This window comes from Fusarium vanettenii (genome assembly GCF_000151355.1).
Source record: "Fusarium vanettenii 77-13-4 chromosome 2 genomic scaffold NECHAsca_18_chr2_1_0, whole genome shotgun sequence".
NCBI lineage: Eukaryota > Fungi > Ascomycota > Sordariomycetes > Hypocreales > Nectriaceae > Fusarium > Fusarium vanettenii.
The window spans coordinates 195,836-211,402 of NW_003315867.1; the positions used below are offsets into that span (position 1 = coordinate 195,836).

General features: G+C 52.3%; 6 protein-coding genes across 6 annotated transcripts; 3 read left to right on the forward strand and 3 right to left on the reverse strand.

Annotated features, from left to right (window-relative positions):
- Positions 1-7,432: 7,432 nt before the first annotated feature.
- NECHADRAFT_75869 (uncharacterized protein) lies at positions 7,433-8,751 on the reverse strand (the record flags this gene model as incomplete). Its single annotated transcript, XM_003046250.1, has 2 exons — positions 7,433-7,740; positions 7,812-8,751. 2 exons carry the CDS (start codon positions 8,749-8,751, stop codon positions 7,433-7,435), a joined length of 1,248 nt encoding a protein of 415 aa, XP_003046296.1.
- A 439-nt stretch (positions 8,752-9,190) lies between these two features.
- NECHADRAFT_75870 (uncharacterized protein) lies at positions 9,191-9,910 on the forward strand (the record flags this gene model as incomplete). Its single annotated transcript, XM_003045678.1, has 4 exons — positions 9,191-9,323; positions 9,467-9,492; positions 9,526-9,687; positions 9,740-9,910. The coding sequence occupies 4 exons, from the start codon at positions 9,191-9,193 to the stop codon at positions 9,908-9,910; spliced, it is 492 nt and encodes a 163-aa protein (XP_003045724.1).
- Positions 9,911-10,036: 126 nt separating this feature from the next.
- Positions 10,037-10,649, forward strand: NECHADRAFT_75871 (uncharacterized protein; the record flags this gene model as incomplete). The annotated part of the gene is made up of 2 exons (XM_003045679.1): positions 10,037-10,292; positions 10,417-10,649. 2 exons carry the CDS (start codon positions 10,037-10,039, stop codon positions 10,647-10,649), a joined length of 489 nt encoding a protein of 162 aa, XP_003045725.1.
- A 192-nt stretch (positions 10,650-10,841) lies between these two features.
- Positions 10,842-11,810, reverse strand: NECHADRAFT_90624 (uncharacterized protein; the record flags this gene model as incomplete). The annotated part of the gene is made up of 4 exons (XM_003046251.1): positions 10,842-11,032; positions 11,079-11,180; positions 11,227-11,459; positions 11,512-11,810. The coding sequence occupies 4 exons, from the start codon at positions 11,808-11,810 to the stop codon at positions 10,842-10,844; spliced, it is 825 nt and encodes a 274-aa protein (XP_003046297.1).
- Positions 11,811-12,235: 425 nt separating this feature from the next.
- NECHADRAFT_90625 (uncharacterized protein) lies at positions 12,236-14,210 on the reverse strand (the record flags this gene model as incomplete). The annotated part of the gene is made up of 5 exons (XM_003046252.1): positions 12,236-13,020; positions 13,072-13,550; positions 13,602-13,878; positions 13,928-14,079; positions 14,191-14,210. 5 exons carry the CDS (start codon positions 14,208-14,210, stop codon positions 12,236-12,238), a joined length of 1,713 nt encoding a protein of 570 aa, XP_003046298.1.
- Positions 14,211-14,517: 307 nt separating this feature from the next.
- On the forward strand, positions 14,518-15,529 carry NECHADRAFT_33164 (uncharacterized protein; the record flags this gene model as incomplete). Its single annotated transcript, XM_003045680.1, has 2 exons — positions 14,518-14,575; positions 14,622-15,529. 2 exons carry the CDS (start codon positions 14,518-14,520, stop codon positions 15,527-15,529), a joined length of 966 nt encoding a protein of 321 aa, XP_003045726.1.
- Positions 15,530-15,567: the final 38 nt, after the last annotated feature.

Genomic DNA, 15,567 nt, shown 5'->3' on the forward strand with positions numbered 1-15,567 from the left:
GGTTGGGGTATGAGACTTGACATGGGATGTCGTGTGTGCATTGCATGGGCCTTGGTTCTGAGATTAGGATGGTACAACCCCTGTACAATAGCGAGAATGATACTGCTTTCTGTTCACTTTGAGGGCCAATGTCTCTGTGTTCATGTCTCTGTATCTCTGATCGGAGTTCGGCAACAACATCAACATCCGAGCCTGTAGAGACGAAGCCGTCTTCACCGTCACCGCTTGGCACTCCACACTGCCAGGCTGTCAACGATCAAAGGGGCAGCGACCCATTGTCGGTCTTAGTCATCCTCTGAAGGACACGATACTGACCACTGGGCCACTGGATGAAGTGGATGAAGTGGATGAAGCACGCCAGGGTCCAACGGATCTAGGGTTGCCCCGGGCGCCTGTAGGACGATGCAGATTTACCCTGCACCCTTTGAGAATCGTGCATCGACATGTTCCATGCTTCTAGCCTCGAACCGATAAGATCGCCTAGTATTTGTTATGGTGGGATTGCATCCGTGGGCGTGTCTCGCGTCTGGGTGGAACGGACCGTGTAGAGCGGGGATGAAGGATTGATTGCGAGACGAATTGAAACGAGTACGTGTAAAATAGCTCATTATTCACGTTGTGCAAATTCTCGATAGTTGTTGCTGTACCACTTGATGGCAAGGAATTGGGTGTTACTTGATCCTGGCCATGGTGTTGTGAGGCCTAAGCTCAGTAGCACGGATGGCATTTACAGTGACGCCATCTCGCTAGAACAGACCAGAATTCACAAGAAGAAACCCCAATTCCAAGTTTGTTGAGCCTCCCAAGTGCGTGTCAAATGCACTGCATCTGAAATCCTCAGTATTACCTTGTATCGTGGCTGCAGCGCAGGCAGTCGACAAAATCTGCGAGCAGCTGGCGTTTACAGTACAGTACAGTTACAATCAAGTTACATGGATGAGACATGCCCTGTCTGTCTGTGGATTGGATGGATGCGGAGCCGAGAGAAAACTGGAGAAACGAAACAAAAAAATCGAGGCGAAAAAATGACAGGAGAAAAACAATTGCGAGGCGGTGGCTACGTCGCCTGAGCTGACTTTTCTGCTGATGAGGCCCTTTAGCTATTTTCGTTGAGCTCAGCGCGTAGCACAATTAAAAGATGACTCAGTCCCGGGCGCAATTGAGGCCAGTATTGTAATTCTGGCGTCCTCTAGAAAGAATAGGCAACGAGAGGCTTTAGTAGGCGCCTCGAAGCCTCCTTCAAAACGTATGGAGTACGGCCTCCTCGAAAGAGTTGGGCTGGGGACAATCTTATGCCTTGGTGCAACAGAGCGAGCGAATCGGAAATCCCCACATGACGTTGCAGCCCGACCCAGAAGTCTTTGCCCAAGGAAAAGGAAAAAGGACCGGGCCTCAAAATGATAATGGACCCCCTTGTGCGAGTCTTGACTGGATGCCTTGGTTTCAACGATTGGGCACAGAGTGAAATCCCCCAAGTACAGGTACACGTAATAGAGGCAGACACGGGCCCTTTCTGCAGGTGACAGGACAAGTTACGGCCTTGTTTTCAGTTGACAGCAAAGACCAGGGATCCATCCTCTTGCAGGGTCCCCAGCCCACTACCCGTGTCTGCCGGGGTCCTTCCAAGCAACCAGGCCCTTCCACATGGTCATGTTGCCACCGGGCCTCCATTCTAATTTCACCTCTTTTTCCCGGGGATGTTTCTCTCACAACCAATGGGGACTTTGCGGAATGTCGGCTTTGGGATCTTGCACAGGGAGTCTTCCCGTTCTGCAAGGAGGCTCACAAGCCCGCTCAGAGGCCCTGACGACATATCACACGGTTGGTTGGACCAGCTGTCACCGTGTCCTGGCGCCCAATGTGGTTGGGTTGTGGATCTCGAACCACCCCCTGGAGCCACTGGCAGGGTTCCAACTCTTGAATTGGGCTCCTCGGGCTCTGTCCCGGACGCCTCCCCAGGGCTTGTGCCGTGAGTGACGGGATGCTCCCCCATCCATGCATCCTGGTGGTGTACAGGACCTAAAGTCGATGTATACCCGCAGATGGCCTGTTGGGGGATTTCTACCAGACTTTTCCTCTTTCTAGACAGAAAACAGACAGCACACAATATGCAGCGAGACCATTTGGAACTTGAAGTACCCGTCGTTAATGTAGTAGTGTACCCAGAGGTCACCGCCCACCGATCACCACCATCCATCCAAACCACCACCCCCGCCGCAACCCACGAGCACGCAAGATACTCAGCTCCAACATCTACACATTTTTGCAACACCTGAACGACGCTTTGAAGTAAAGCAAAGCACACCAACCATGAAGAAGTCTACCAAGACGGCCCCTCAGAGGAGGCCCTTTGATCCTCTGTCCCAATATGAGCAGCAGCGACAGCATGAGAGCACCATGGCCCTCACCATCCGGGGCTATCCCCCCAAGAACAGCAACAACACAAAGTCCGACTCGTGGCACACGTCCGACGATAGCCAAAGGAACACCAACCCCAGCTCCTCCTACGCCCGGGCGAGATCACAATCACGACCTCCCACACGGCGGCCAGACGCCGACGGCCTCTCAACAGTGTCCGAGGTGACTTCAAGCGCTGCTTCAGAAGTCTCGGACGACACTGCCTCCACCGTCAGCACCAGCACAACCTCATCCACATCAACAATTAACCAAGGCCGACGGCAAGACGAGACACAGAGGCCTCTCATGTTCCGGCCTCCTCAACTTCGCTTCCGATCTGGCCCTGACACAGGCACAAGATCGCCAGAGCCGTTGACGCCCAGGAACAATCCCTATCTCTCGGACGACTATGATTCCGCCTCTGAGCTAGGCTGGGGCAGCTCATCCAATGTTTCCACCACCACAAAGGCCACCACTGTCGTCGACGACTCTGACGACAGCTGCACCAAGACGCCCACCCGGGCGCGGTCCATGGCCCGTCGGCCGAGTGTGTCGACGTCGCAACAGACGAGGACGACGGAGCGTCAGGTTGAGCGACGGAGTGAGCGTCAAGTAGAGTTCCAGACGACGGATCGTCAATTGGAAAGACGATCTGAACGTCAGATGGAGCGCAAGCCTGAGCGTACCAAGGAGCGCTCACGCAGTCGGGGACGCAGTGTGCACATCCACATTGAGCAGCCGGTTCAACAGCAACAACCTCAGCAGCAGCAACAGCAGATGGCTCAGCAGCAGCCTCAACAGACTGTTCAGACGATTCAGCAGACGGCCCAGCCCGTGCAGCAGCCGACGGTGGTCCATTCAATGACCACTCAGCAGCAGTCGGTTACCCAGCAGTCTACCATCACCCAGCAGCCCATGGTCCATCAACCCACCATTCCTCAGCAGCCTATGATCTCTCACCAGCCTGTTGTGGCTCCCCAGCCCATGATTGCTCAGCCGATGATGTCTGCTCCGCCGATGATGGCCACTCAGCCATTGTATGCTCCTCAACAGCCCATGACACAGCAGCCCATGACCACGACTACGACCACAACCACTGTGCATTCTTCATCACAGCAACAACAACAGCCGGTCGTCCAGCAACCGCAGCCTGTCACTCAACAGCCACGGATTCCCGAGTCAAGACAGCTCCCCCAGCCTGAGCGTCCTCCCTCTCGGCCTCGTGCACAGTCTCGGCACGATACCGAGAGGGCCATGGCTGCTGAGATTGAGAAGCTCAAGAACGAAGTCAAGAGCCTCAAGAGCAAGCAAAAAGAAACCATCAAGGATCTTGACGACGCTCGCTACAGGCTCAACTGCACGCAGAGCGACAGGGAGGAGCTTCGCCAGGAGAGGAACAGGGCTCAGTCTACTAGAGACAGGCTCACTGTCGAACTCGAGGAGCAGACGCGTCTTCTTGAGAGGACTCGGACTCGGCTTGATGAGCAGAGACGCACTCTTGAGAGATTCGAGAAGGACCGTGACACTTCTATTGAACAGCTCAAGAAGGAGCGCGACAACGCTATTGAGAAGTTCAAGAGAGACCGTGACGTGTCTGTCAGAGAAGTCATCAAGGACAGAGAGGTCTCTGTTGAGAAGATCAAGAAGGAGCGTGATGTTTCTGTTCAAAAGGCCATCAAGGACCGAGATGCGTCTGTTGAACAAGCCAAGAAGGAACGAGACGCTGCTCTTGAGAAGATCAGAAGAGAACGAGATGAGGCCATCGAGAGGTACAAACGCGAGCGAGATGTATCCGTCGAGATGGCCAAGACAGAGCGAGACATATCCATTGAGGCGCTCAAGAAGGACCGCGATTCAGTCCTCGACAGGTTCAGGCGTGAGCGTGACCAGGCTATCGAGGCTGTCGACAAGTTCAAGAAGGAACGCGACCAAGCTCTCGTGCAGGCAAAGAAGGACGTCGATGTTTCGTTCGCCAGGTCCCAGAAGGAGCGTGATCAGGCTCTTGAACAGGCCAGGAAGGACTACGACCTTTCCATCAAGAGGACCAAGAAGGAGCGCGATCTCGATATGAACAAGCTTCGCAAGGAGAAGGACGAGATTATCCGAGATATCGAGGATGAGCGAGATGCCATCGTCGAGAAGCTCGAGAAGGAGCGTGATCGCGCTGCTTCTCAGCACAAGAAGGACCTCGACCTTGCTATCACCAGGGCCAAGAAGGAGCGCGACCAAGCCATCAGCAAGATTCAAAAGGAGCGCGACCAGACGGTTGATAGGCTCATGAAGGAGCGTGACCAGGCCATCGACAGGTTGAAGAAGGAACGCGACATGACTGTTGGAGCCCTCACCAAGGAGCGTGACGAGCTCTTGATTATTGAGCGCAACTACAGCGACAAGGTCAAGGAGCTCGAGGATCATCTCTCCAAGCACCGTGATCTGAAGGCTGCTCTTGAGAGAAACTATGAGGACCTCAAGAAGGAGAGCCAGCAGACCACCAAGACCAACAACCAATTTGAGGCCAAGAGTATCAATCTCGAGAGGGAGCTCGAGGATGTTAGGGTCATCCGCAAGTCTCAGGAGATGGCCTACGCCGCCAAGATTTCCGGCCTGGAGATTTCCAAGGAATCCATGCAGTTCCGTGTGGACGGCATGGAGAAGGATCTCCTGGAGAAGGCCAAGGAGCTGGGTGAGCTCACCGTCGAGAGAGATCGCTACAAGACGGAGAGTGAGACCAACAAGAACCAGGTTGAGTCTCTCAGCAAAGACAAGGTGAACCTCGAGGAAGACAAGAAGAACCTCAACAAGCGTATCGACGAGTTGTCGGGCGACAAGTCCAAGTTGGAGGAGTTGCTTGGTGGTCTTGAAGGCGACAAGAAGAAGCTCGAGGAGCAACTTACAGGCCTCGAGGGTGACAAGAAGAAGCTCGAGGAAGAAGTCACCGTGCTCAACACGACCATCGAGGAACTCAAGACTGACAAGGACGCCATCAAGGCCGAGTGGACCAAGGACGTCGAGAGCAAGGAGGCTCGCATCGCAGGACTCGACACGGAGAACAACGAACTCAAGAACCAGCTCGAATCGATCACCAAGGACAAGGACGCCATCAGTAAGCAGGTCGACGAGATCGAGTCCAAGAGAAAGAAGCTCCGGAAGCGCTACGAACAACTCACCGGCCAGAACAAGGAGCTCCGCGGCCAAGTCCGAGGTCTGTTGAGCGAGCAGGACGACCACAGCTCCCAGGTCCTGCGGCTCTCTGTCGAGTGCAAGAGCCTCCGCAAGGAAAACACGACCCTCAGGACCCTCTCGGAAGCCGGCAGCGTCGTTTCCAGCTCCTTATCTAGCCTTTCATCCTCTGCGAGCACCGTCACCGACGACGAGGACGCCACGAGCGTCACCTCGGATGCCACAGAGAAGCCAGATCCAGCGTCGGTACCCCAACCCGCCTCGGTCGAGGACGTCGTCGAAGAAGAAGCACCTGCTGATGCCAAGCCAGCTGAGGCTGAGCCAGAGGCAAAAGCCGAGACTGAAAGCCCAGCGGGAGAAGAAGAAGAAGAAGTAGCAAAAGAACCAGAACCCGAACCCCCCGTCACCCCCGAGGTTGAGCAGCTCCGCGGAGAAAACACCGAATTGAAAGAGAAGGCCGACGCCGTTACAGCAGAGAGAGACGACCTCACGACCAAACTCGAAGCCAGCACCGAAAACGCCGGAAAGTTGCAACTCAACGTCGATACCGTCACCGGAGAGCGAGACACCGTCACGGCCGAACGAGATGACCTCACCATCAAGCTCAACGCCGCCAACGAGCACGGAGGCAAGCTGAAACTCACCGTCGATACCGTCACGGCCGAACGAGACGAGCTCACGACCAAGCTCGCCGCCACCGAGGAGAACGTCAACGCCGTTACCGCCGAGAAGGACGAGATCTCCAAGAAGCTCGCCACTGTCGAGGAGGAGGCCGCCAAGCTTCAGGAAAAGGCAGCGAGCGTAGACACCATCACCGCTGAGAGGGACGACCTTCAGGGGAAGCTCACCGCCTCTGAGGCTACAGTTGCCGAGCTGAAGGAGAAGCTCGCCAGCGTTAATGCGCTCACAGCTGAACGAGATGAACTCGCCAAGAAGCTTGAAACGGCGGAGCGAGAGGCTGTGATTCTCAACCACCTGCGCACCGAGAACAAGGACCTCATGGCTCAGCTCGCCGAGGCCAAGAAGGCCCAGGCAGCTGCCAGCGCTGATGTCACTGCCCTGCAAACTCAAGTCGGTGCTCTGGTGGCTCAGCTCGGAACAAACGGTGTCACTCGAACCAAGAGCGGACGCAAGCCCATCAAGGATCCCAAGCGAAGGGAGGAGATGGTGATTGTCCGTGATCCCCGGGACCGCGGAGGTGGCATGTAAGTTTTACCCCTTTTACTCTTGAAAAAGCTGAATACTAACGAGTTGTAGTCATATTGTTCGACGTCGTAACCTCAACTCTTCTACTACGAGGTCTTCTTCCCAGTCTGAGGGATCAGTCGACGCTTAAACGCCTGTACAACCTACCTACCTACCATTTAACCTTCACTTTTATGTGAAGACTACTGTATGACTAACTATATTCTCTCTTTTGTAAACACACTTTTCCTTTGTTAGTGTTTTTGTAATAGCAAGCGATGGGTTCTGTATGTAAATGTCATAAACCAAGAGATGAGCGATGCAATATCTTTGTATGAGGGTACGAGGGATACATTTAACGGATATGGGGAGCGTGATTTTTCTTTTGTATGGGATTGGATTGTAAGGGATGGGTATTAGCATTGATATGGCGTATACATAAATACACAAATTGGAAGGGCTTGGTAGTCTTGGTGATACTTATGTAGACTTTGGTAGACTACTTTCAAGGCCAGTCCCAGTCCCCGTCATCGTCGTCATCTTCCTGATCTCTAAATCTCTCTCTTGGGTCATCAACCCCCCAGGGCCCCCACTCGTCTTTGCACGTGTATCATACAACTTTGTAGCCCTTAAAGTTCTTGAACTGTGGCTTATCCCACATCATCAAGCCCTATTCCGGAATCCTGTCCGGTATGAAGGCCCCAAAAAGGTTACTGTACTCGTCCCTCCATGTCTGTGTCCAAGCAACCGATGGTTGAGCTGGGTCATCACCCTTGAAAAGGAATGGTTCTTCGTCCCGCTCTCGCTGATCTCGAGGCGACGGATAATGAATTCGCCGATCAAGCTGTGTATCCTTACTTAAGACACTATCAAGGAGGCTGTCACGGTAGTACTCGCATGGGTTTAGAGTGTTAAAAAGGCTGGTGTAGAGCGCATTGAGCTGGGTAGACGGCGTGGGCAATATTTCACGCCTATGAACTACAGACAACCGTGTTAGCTGGGGTTGTAGTTTCTCAAAAAGGGAAGCAAGGAGAGGGAATAGGACTTACAGATACATTCAACTTTCACACCCTCTTTTCCACCTGGCTCCTCGTGTCTGCTCCCAGTGGACTCAAGTTCGATGTAAAAAAGCCCATCCGCAACAAAGATACGATCATTGCTGACGTCAATATTCCAGTATAGGTCGGTACGAAACCCATCCTTGGCAAAAAGGTGAACGCTGTTGATTTCCTCCACTTCCCATGGCTCGTAGTGACCGAAGAACATGTCTAGTATGCGAACCTCGTCGAAATCAGACTCGGAACGGCCAAAAAGGTTACACCAGAGCTGGAAACGATACAAGGCTCGCATTATTCTTATTTCCTCGGTGCGACTCAGAGGAGGGTTTTCGGCTGCTGGGTTGGACTTTTTGAATTCGTTTGCGATGTTGGCAAATGCCCAGTCTTTGTACATTTTCATAAACGGCCGAACGACGACTAGATAAAACGTGGCCAAATCGCTCAAGTCATTTCCAGTTAAACCCTTTTCTAGTAATGAAAAGTCCAGCGAGGAGCGGAGTCGTTGGTAGTCTTTGAGAAATCGGGGAATGGCATCTTTAGGATGGAAGCGGTCGAACTTGGCCGGGCTGGTCAGGTGGACAGCGTAGGCATCAACAGCGAGTGGCCCCAGTGTTGTGTGCAAGGCGCTGCCCAAGATGAACTTGCGGTCGTGCTGATATTGTTGGTAAAATGTTGGGCAGGCCTTGATCAAGTTCTTTAGTTGGTCCAAATCCAGTGTGGCTAGGATAGAGAGGCGGAGCTCTGGGGGGAGTTGCTCCAACCTAGATAGCTCTGGGGTTTCTTGAACCATGGTAGGAAGGCTTTGGGGATGCGATGTAGAGTTTGTTGTCGTAGAACTTTTGTCCTCATGGGGTTTGGTGCGGGTTGATGACGATTCAGATGAGACTTGAGAGTGTGTGGCCTCGAACGGACAGTCACCAGTGTTTTCCATGTTGACGCAGAAAAAAATTGAAGGGAAGATTATTGTCGATGGCAGGATCAGACGAAGATAGGAGGGCATTTATATAGAGTAGAGTCTTGTAGACTTGTATGCAACCTTGAACTTAGATAGCCTTCTCTGCCTGCAGTCACAAAGGCTAATATAGGCAACAATATTTTACAGGGAGAATACCAACATAACATATCGCCACTCTTACAGAGAATAGTCAAGGCAGGGAGTGGAGGATGTTGTTATCTAGCGCGCTTATCGAGGCTCGCTCGTTGACTCGTTGGTCTGATGGCTAAGTCGGCGTGTACGTGGGATACCTTGGCTTGATATAAACTCCTTTCTGAGCTTCTTTTTACTGTCTTCGTTGTTGCTTCAGCCCCTTCCACTCTTTCATTCATTCATTCTTTCGATACTTTATTCTTGTCACTCATTTCGTTCCAACATGAAGCCTGCCGGCTTGTTCAGGGCCTTCTTCGGCGCTGCTCTCATTGCAGAAACAGTTGCTTTCTTCCGCGTTACTTGTGCACCATGGAAGCGCGAACGAATCGATTCCCTTATCAGCCCGGGGGCTGAGAGTTCCCATATGCATACATTCTGGGGATCCGGCAAGATCTCTGCAGACACAGTCACCGGAGCCGACTTCCAGGACGGATGCACTTCGTGCGATAATCAGCTTGACAAGTCTGCCTACTGGATGCCTACTTTGTATTATGGTCAGTAGTCGCACATATCAATGGCTGGCAAGTAAGTTGGCGGGCTTACATCTTTTTAGTCAAGAAGAATGTCACTGTCCCCGTCAAAGTTGGCATTTTCCACGTGTATTATCAAGGACAAGAGAACAGCCCAGGCCTTTACCCCGAAGATTTTGCCCTCATCAGTGGCAACCCCAAGATTACTGAAGACGAAATCCGAGAGGCGGGTGGCAACGGTATCAACTGGGTGAGTGGCGGGCGTTCAGCCTTCAAACGAGACATGTTGCTCACGAATGTAGCATTTTGACGAGAGCGACGAACTCAAGGAGAAATGGCAGTTTCCCAAGAAGCGCGGCACTGGGTGGCTACGAGGCAACATTCCCTTTCCGGGCTGGGTAGTCAAGGACGAGGCGTTGGGTCGATATCGTGCTTGCAATGACACAGGCCACTGTGTTAACATCGGGTCATGATGTTATAATGTGTTGAAGATCTGTTCTTTATTATAGTTGCAGCCCGGCCCTTGATGGGTTAACTGAGCCCGAAGATCGTCTTGCTGACTTATACCAACAGGACACACCTATCACGGCGATTTCATTATGGGCTGGGACAAGTCAGCATTGGAACAAGTCTCTCACAACACAACCGTGTTTGCCAAGATCGGTGGGGAGGCGGCGTACGTTCTCAGCGATACCTGCAACGCAACGGCCGAGGCCACGACTTATCTTTGGGATCCTGACTGGCAGACTGTCCTGGTGGCAAAGAAAGGGTCTCTGACTGAGTCCGTCGTGACTGGTACGTACGACAACTTTTTGACCATCACGGATGGAAAGAGTGTCAATTCTACGTGGAGTGGTAAGTGGGGAGAAGGGGGCAGTTCCGTCGACGATGGGTAGAAGGCACTTGACGAAGCATCTTCTGTTTCTGTTTCGTCTCCCTCGACATCAACGAGTGCTCTATCTACCATGGCATCGTCTAGTGGAACATCGGAGCTCTCCCAGACGACGCTATCGACGGCCACCATCTCCGCCACGGCCCAAGAGGTTGAAACCGCGTCAACGGCTACCCTGGCAGCTTCTTCAACAGCCAGTACGCAGCCTTCATCCAACAACAACAAACATTACTCTTCGAGCAAGACACACTGCCACCTCCACAAGGAGAAGAAAGGTTGCAAAACTTCTCCTCCCAAAGAGCGCCAAGATTGATCCCTGAGCACCGAACCGATATTCTAATGGCTGGAACCATTTACGTAGCCGACATGCCACCGATTCAGGGTCTCGTAGCATGCGGCAAGCTTACAGCTGGCGGTCTAGTTTGGTAGTAAACTTGATTTAGTATGACTTTGCTGGCAACAGCATCTTGAACAAGTACCCGGAGAACATAGAAAAGAACCCCGTAAGACTGCTACTGGGCTGTAAAGCCACCATCCACTGGAAGACAAACGCCCGTGATCCATCTGGCCTCCTGGCTTGCAAGAAAGATGGCTGCGCCCACCAAGTCCTCTGGGACGCCCGTTCCGTGAAGTGGGTGTAGAGATCGGATAGACTCCATGTCGTTGTGCTTGATTGTGTCGGCCCAGATGGCTGTCTCGGTGTCTGCAAGTTGTTAGAAGGGCCCACAAGGTTTCAGGTGGGTACTCACATCCTGGACAAATCGCGTTGCAGTGAATGCCGTCCTTGGCGTAGTCCAAGGCCACCTGTCGAGTCAAGTTGGAAACAGCACCCTTTGAAGCGCAGTATGACGCTACGCAGTCAGTATCTGTCTTTATTCTTAGGTCTGGCCATCTTACAGATATGTCGACCCCCAACACTGCCGTATACCGACGATATGTTGATAATCCAGCCTCTATCACCAGTCTCGGGCTTCTCTTGCTTCAGCATCTGCGCGATGGTGTACTTGCTCGTCAGGAAAATGGACTTGACGTTGACGTTCATCGTCTTGTCCCACCACTCTTCTGGTGTCTCATGGATCTTGAGTGGTTTGTGTCCCGCTTCGGCAGAAATGCCTGCATTGTTGACCAGACTGGGGCACGTTAATACTTGAAGTTGGCAAAGCATGAAGACGTGACTCTTACACGTCAATGCGTCCAAACTCGGCCACTGTTTTCGCCACTAACGCCTCGACAGCTGTAGCCTTGCCCACGTCTGTCTGAACAAAGATTGCTTTCCCTCCTTTCGATCTGATAAGCTCATCAGTGCTGATGGCTTCTTCCCCATTCACATCGAGGCGTGCCTTTGGCTGGAGATCTGCGCAGACAACAGAAGCTCCCTCACGAGAGTAGCCGAGAGCAATAGCACGGCCTAAACCGGACGAGGCGCCCGTGACGATGCAGACCTTGCCTGATAATCGGTGGACGGACGTTGGAGCGGTCATTTTAGATGATTGAGGTATGGTCTTGGAAAAAGAGATTTTGTTCAGTTGATAACAAGTCTTTTGAGTAAGACGGAACAAGTCTCAACGTCACTCAAGGGTGGTATCTGACCACCCCATTAGCCACGGCATGTCTATTTAACATGCTCACTTGCCTGCTACGCAACAAGGTTTCCGGCCTTCCGAGATGGGCAGGCAAACCGATCTGCCGAATTTATGCACTCGAACGGGGGATCAAGCCGAAAACGCGGGGTCGTCGGGTGAGTTGCCAATGTCTCAGAACTCGGTATATGGGTTTATGGCCTCTGGAGGGGTTGTGCAGCCGACTGCATACAGCGTGCATGCCGAGGTCGACACGGCATGGTGTCCGGGAAGGGAGAATGGCGATATTGAGAAAACATGGAATTTCAAGATGTTGTTGTATTATTCTATCCCTTTGGCCATTCATCAACAAGCTTGGCCGTGTGAAAGCTAGTGGTCCATCCAAGATCCCTCTGTATCCCTTCTAGCAGCTTCAAAACAGCCTCCTGTTCACACCTCTCAAAAAACACTTGCCCCGCGACAAACAGCGCCTGCACAGAATTAATCCTCATCGGATCCGTGGGATTAGCCAGGCTGATACCACATATCTCTCTCGCATGGTCGTGTACTTTGGTTTGGATCTGCCGGTAAGAGTTGAGACGGGCGGAAACTGTGGAACGTATGGCTGTTGACTCTTGGGGTCTGTTGACCAGGAGGAGGATCATAGCCATGTGGTAGTTTTGCATTGTTGCGGCGCAGATTGGTAACTCGTACCATATTTGCTCAAAGTTGGTGAAGCATATCTCCTCACCTCCTGAATATGCCGTCCTGGCACTCGGTTGAAAGGTCGAGGGGAGACTATGATACCATTTTTGCAACTCTGCCATTAACAATTTCCATCGCTCAAGAAGTCGCTCCTGGGTAACTCCGACTGGAGGACGCTGTCCATGAGGTAGAGCGTAGTCCGTGGGGTTGATGGCATCCCCAGAAGTAAGGTAATTAGATATTTTGCCCAGAAGCCAGGTTAGCTCGTTGCTCCTGGTGTCTTCCTCAATATCGGCCGAGGTGCGAACGTCTGCTGAGCCGGGAGGGCTAAATGGCATCAGAGAGCCGTTTTCGTTTGTAGCGAGACCTGCATTCTGCCATAGGCGCATGTCTTTTAGATCAAGGCGAGTCTGTGTTTCGCTGATAACTGAACTAGGCTCAGAACCTCACTCAATATTCAGAATCGGCGACAACTTACACGCGCACAACAGGTCTTGCCTTGCCAGACTCCAAAAGATGGGGCCTTGGATTGCCGTCCGAGGGATTACTACTGGTGACGGGGCAGCGAAAGGATCCGATTTGGGGTCAAAAAGCGGCAAAGCTTTCAGATGTGCTCTCCAGGCAGTATCAGGTGCATCCATAAGTTCATATATGCAAAGTATCGCCACAGCAGCAAGCATGTCCTCCTTATCACTCAAGTCATTTTCATATGCTCGCAAGTCAACCGCAGTTTTGAGGTGATTGATAGCTTCGCCATAATGCTTTGCGGACTGGTACTGCCAGTCAACAGCGTAACGGGATGCATAAAAGCTGTTTTCAGAAGAAGTCTCGGCTCGACAGAGACGATCGAGATGCTTGGCCGAGACTGCGCAGACTGCTGATTTAAGGAGGGGCTTTGTGGCTGCTATGACTGGGACTTTGCACGAGAAGTAAGATCCCGTGTCAAATATGTCCATCCTGAGATCTTGTGAGAACAGAAGACTGTGTGGCAGAGATGGAAAGACTCACCATTGGCCAGGACCTTGCTTGAAATGCCTTAGCAAGTGTAATGCTGTCAAGTTTGATTTTGATGCTGGCTCGTCTATATCTGGTGTTTGTGGCTGTTCGGGATAATCTTGAGGTTCAACTGTTGGAGTTGAGACGCATACTTCTACAGGTGAGTCAAGAATGACTCCATGAAAGTCAAGAACCGGAACCGATTCCGGTTCTGCTTCCTGAGCATCCCCAAGCCGTAGGGGAGGCTCGTCTTGCTGTGCATAAGGGTCTTTGACGTGTATAAACCGAACTAATCATATTTTAGCTCTGCCATGAGATTAAAAACTGATCAAACTCACGCTCAGCGGGCACATGAAGCCACACATGGTCATCCTGGAAGACGTGTTGATCTTGGTGTTGGGAGACGCTCACGTCCTTGTTCTTGTCTCGCGGTGATGTCTCAAAGTGCCGAAATATTGACCTCTGAGAATAGCAACATTCCCGAGAACCCCTGCGACAGGGCCCGCAGATGGGCTTGACCTCGTCACACTTCAGTTTCCTTCGCCTGCATGTTTGGCTGCCCAGGGTCAGTTTTGCTCGGCAATTGAGAGGACACACTTACCAGCCAGAGAAAGAACGCATCCTGCGTTTCAAAGATGAGACTTCAATGTCTAGACGATGTGAACAAAGAGTTTTCTCGGTTCAGAGCTTCAAGTTGACTCATGGAGATGAGGTAATGAAGCCGAGTGATGGTGTCTGTAACGGGTTAACAAGCCGAGGACCCAACATCGGGAGAAATCAAGGCGAGTGCGGGGTCGATACTCAGCGGCGATAAGCGAGACCGTATGCCCAGAGTCTATCGTCAACCATTATAAGAACTCAATGTTTTTATTCTCGTATGTAGTAGGTGAATCTGCAAGTCTACTATTTCGATATTGCCACTCTGACCATGGCAACGCCCTTTTCTGTCTCTGGCAAGACTGCCATCATCACAGGTGCCGGCTCAGGTAAGTCACACCAAGTACCTCAACCCCCCATCACTAACACTTCAAGGTATCAACCTTGCCTTTGCTAAGATACTACTCTCTCGAAACTGCAACGTCGTCTTGGCAGATCTTTCATTGAGACCCGAAGCAAAAGCTCTGCTGGCCAAGTATGAAGACAAGACTTCGTCTCCGAGGGCTGTTTTTGTGGAAACAGACGTGACGTCGTGGCCGGCTTTAACGCGCATGTTTCAAGTTGCTCTGCGTGAGTTTGGTGACTTTGACATTGTTTGTCCCGGAGCTGGCGTCTACGAACCAAACTGGTCCAACTTCTGGCACCCTCCAGGATCACCCGAGAGCAAAGACGGCACTGACAGCGGCCACTATGCTCTTCTTGACATTAACCTCACACACCCTATTCGAACCACTCAGTTGGCCATAGCCCACTGGATGCATCCTCGCACTCCCTCCAACTCCAAATTCCCCACCCCTGCTACAGCCTCAACCGGAAACCCAAAGCGGGTAGTCCATATCTCCTCGATAGCAGGCCAAATCCCCGTCTTCCGAGCCCCCATCTACGGCGTCTCCAAGTTTGGCATCACGGGTCTCGTGCGGTGCCTCGCAAACCTCGAAACAACCGGGATCCGCGTTACCGCCGTCGCACCGGGCGTCGTGCGCACGCCTCTCTGGACAGAACATCCCGAGAAGTTGGAGTTTGTGGATGAGACGCGGGATGGATGGGTTACACCTCAAGAGGTAGCCGAAGCCATGTTTAGCTGCGTCGAGAGTCCCGAGCACGTTGGAGGGACGATACTCGAGGTCGGAAAGGATAATACGCGACAGGTGGGAGTTTACAACGATCCTGGTCCGGACCTGAAGGATCCGAGCAAGGGATTCACTACGAGTAACTCGGGGCAGGGGGACGCAAGTGTTTGGGGTTGGCTTGGGAACAAGGCGATTTGGGGTTCTAAGCTGTAGGCTAGAAATGGACTGCCGGTCGTGCATAGATCTTCATC